Source organism: Dipteris shenzhenensis, chromosome 24, assembly GCF_047967505.1.
Source record: "Dipteris shenzhenensis isolate YYH24624 ecotype China chromosome 24, Dip_SZ_1.0, whole genome shotgun sequence".
Lineage (NCBI taxonomy): Eukaryota > Viridiplantae > Streptophyta > Polypodiopsida > Gleicheniales > Dipteridaceae > Dipteris > Dipteris shenzhenensis.
In genome coordinates this window covers 27,954,845-27,958,178 of record NC_141619.1, presented here as the reverse complement: position 1 = coordinate 27,958,178, position 3,334 = coordinate 27,954,845, and the positions used below count along the sequence as shown (strand labels likewise).

Genomic DNA, 3,334 nt, shown 5'->3' with positions numbered 1-3,334 from the left:
CTAGAATTTGCAATGCAAAGATTTTCTACTAAACTGCATAGGAGAAGTGACAGCGGTAGCTTCCCTACCAAAACGCACAATGTCCATCTTGCCTCAAGCAACTTTCCCAATGAATGATGAATCGATGAGTGCTTCATATGTGAAGACACCGCACTGTTCTCACTTCCTGTGGAAAAAATAATTGGAGACACAAGATAGACGTGCCAAGAATACACAATCATTCCATTGAGACATTTAAAAAATCATTGCACATGTATGAGCCGGACTTCTTCCTAAGCGAGTCGCCTCACCTCAAATGTTCCAAAACCTAGTCGCAGCTAAGTATCACATCAAATGCACCCCCATGCTATCGAAGATGCAGCACTTAGCATTGAACTTCTTAATAAACAACTCCGACCACATATTACTTGGCGCAAGAGATAGCATTACCACGATCGACAGTCCCGTTTTGATTTCACTCTATGATAGAGTACAGGAACAATCTGTGCTGGATGAAAATTCGACCCACAACGACAAACTATAAACCCACCACGACACACTGGACAGCGAATAATCTTGTTGTGGCTTCGAAACTCTCATCAATGACAACGCCTTTTTTTGCGCACATGCACCGAGAATACCCCACATTAAACATGGATGCACATTTTCCTCACAATCCAGACAACATCTTTTGAAAGGAATTAAAAATACCAGCTCTCAAAACGCTGCCACACATATTCTCCGCAAGCCAGACAAACACATTCACACTACTCCACGTCAAAACTCTAGCCAAGCAAATACATTCACACTTCTCTACGTCCTCCATACCACTGAAGCGACACGAAATTGTTAACGTCCTTATCTGGAAACGTCACTCACTACCCACTTCCGTTGCAACCTGCCTTCTCCACAGCATCCAAATGCCAAGGAGTCGCTCCGGTCGACGTGCACGGAAGGTGCTATCTTCAATGTCCATAGTGCGTGCAAAGCTTCTGTCGACCATGCAACCTGCTATAACCTCCGTAATTCTCCACCCGGCCATCAAGTATGCGGCCTGCTATAAACCTTCATAACCGGCCACCAACTCCTTTTAATGAAACCCACTTCCCACTCCAATTCCAACTCCCTGCTCCACTCTCTCAGGATACTTTTCCCATGTAATAGATAGACGTAAAGCATTAAAGTGGGAAGAAGAAGCATTTGTTTTAATGGTCACATTTCTTCTTTTCTAAAAGACAGAGGCTTACACACAAGAAATAAATTCAAAAGCTAGTGGAGAATAGCAGCTTATGGGAGTCATCAGAAGATATGAACCAAGACCAACAACAAGAAAGACTGCTGCAAATTCTTGATGTGGCTCAAGGAGAATAAAAGCACCAAAGGAGCTGTTTTGAGCTCTACAGACAAAGAACCATCATTGGATGAACGTTTGAAGGCCATGAGTCGGAACGCTTGGAAGGAAGGATTTGACGAGCGCGCAAATGCAGATCAGCGAGCAAAAAACAAGTGCGCCTCATAGTGCGTCACGATGTGCGGACCTCCGGTCGAGGTAGGAGTAGACGATATGAAAGTGCCGATATTGTAGCCATACACCTTTCGAAAATGTCCAGTACCCCCCACAATGGAATACTCCCAAGGCGGCATGCTGAAGATGGCCTCGCCTTGTTGACTTATCGTGCCCTTCGTTTTACCGTCGTCGTAATGGATCACGTTATTCACAAAGAAGGTCGTCGAAGCTGCAGTGTCGTTGACTACTATGGCAGTGCCCCTGACGTAGCCCAGAATCTTGGACGATGAATCGTTTGTCTGCGTAATGGTGAATTCATACACAACCTCTAACCCAAACCCCGCGTTAGTACCATTCACAGCAGGTCGAGCTGCGGGTACCATGCCGAACTCGTTGAGACCGAATTGTTGCTGTAGGTAAAAAGTTAAAATCTTGGCTGGACGCGCATCGGTTCTTGCCAGTCCAAGCACTGTGAAGAAAAGCGCAACAGAAACGAGATTTGCGAGTGTGGAAGCCATGATGAATGAAGCTTAGTTCGAGTGGGAGCTCAAAGATAGCGCCAATAGACTGAGGCTCTGTGCAATCCTGTTAAGGCTTTAGCCTTCGTGAAAGGATGCAAGAGGGGCGTTCAAGCAAGAAGCAAGGCAGCTCAGCAAACACCGGTGTACAACGACGAATACGTGGAAAGCTCGCCTCGTACCCGGAGAAAAAAGACTGTTACTGCCAGCACATTCTGCTACAAATATGGCGTGGCTTGCGTATTTCAACAAAAAGACGAATCTTTGCGCTCAACAACCTGCGGATCCGAGGTTTCCGCGCCGATTTCTCACACCGACGCGCTTGACTGCGAAAACGACGAGAAAACGGCACAAAAACTGAGGATCTGCATTCTGCAGGATGTTGAAGCCAAGAAAGATTCGTCGTGTCTATCGTCCACGATACGAATCGTTGCGACTGTCGACAGCAACATGGAGAGAGACGTTGAAAGCTGCAGTGGCTTTATTATAGTCAGAGGTTCGAGAATCCCGAATCCAGATGGGCAAGGAAAGCGACAAGGGCATTTAGAGAAGGCGTTTCTAAGAAATCAGGTTTTAGATAAGGGGTAGATAAGTGCTCGGAGAGAAAATTTTCAAAACTTCCCCTCTCGGCTTCACATGAGATGGCACAATGTCCACATACCCACCGTCGAATCTAGCGGCATGCAATTCTTGGGGGTGGTCGGAAGTCCCTCCACACCTCCCACATCTCAAAGGTGGCGACGTGTTTGTCACCCGATCGCCACGTGCTCATTGTGCCACCAATTCATCGATATTCCACCATGCAATCAAACGGCCATTGCCATGCACTTTTTAGCACTGCCTTCCAGGGAGCGCTCTGGTTACATTTTTGTTAAAAAGTGTCCCACACACTTTGTTGCCAAGTGGCCCCCTTCTATTTTGGTTCTCTCTCTCACACACACACACTCACTCACACACACTTTCTTTTTTTAAGAACTCTCCCAATCAAAAATGTTAGCAACCAATGTACACATTTCATGAATGAAGTCTTTCAGACTTTGACTATTGAGTTCATGGTCATGAACCAAGTTGCAATTACACATTATCCTTGGTTTAACAGGAAATTCGAGTCAACCGATAACATCCTCAGGACAATATTCACCATGATGGTAAGCACCTTGTAGAGATCGGGATACCAAGCTACATGCTGCATTTAGGCATATCGGATGACATATACAATAACCACTAATCTAACCCCTTTCCCTTGGAATTTTGGGTTTTGAGTCTCTGAATAGCAACCATACATCAGCTTGGGGAGCCCAAGGCAATTAGGAGATGATTGCACCACAGT

General features: G+C 45.8%; 1 protein-coding gene across 1 annotated transcript; it reads right to left on the bottom strand.

Moving 5' to 3' along the window:
• Nucleotides 1-1,467: 1,467 nt before the first annotated feature.
• LOC147886445 (uncharacterized) lies at nt 1,468-2,004 on the bottom strand. Its single transcript, XM_087395251.1, has one exon. The coding sequence runs from the start codon at nt 2,002-2,004 to the stop codon at nt 1,468-1,470; it is 537 nt and encodes a 178-aa protein (XP_087251377.1).
• Between the last annotated feature and the right edge of the window lie 1,330 nt (nt 2,005-3,334).

Coding starts and splice junctions, on each gene's coding strand:
- LOC147886445 (XM_087395251.1), bottom strand. CDS start 2,004: ATGGCTTCCACACTCGCAAATCTCGTTTCTGTTGCGCTTTTCTTCACA.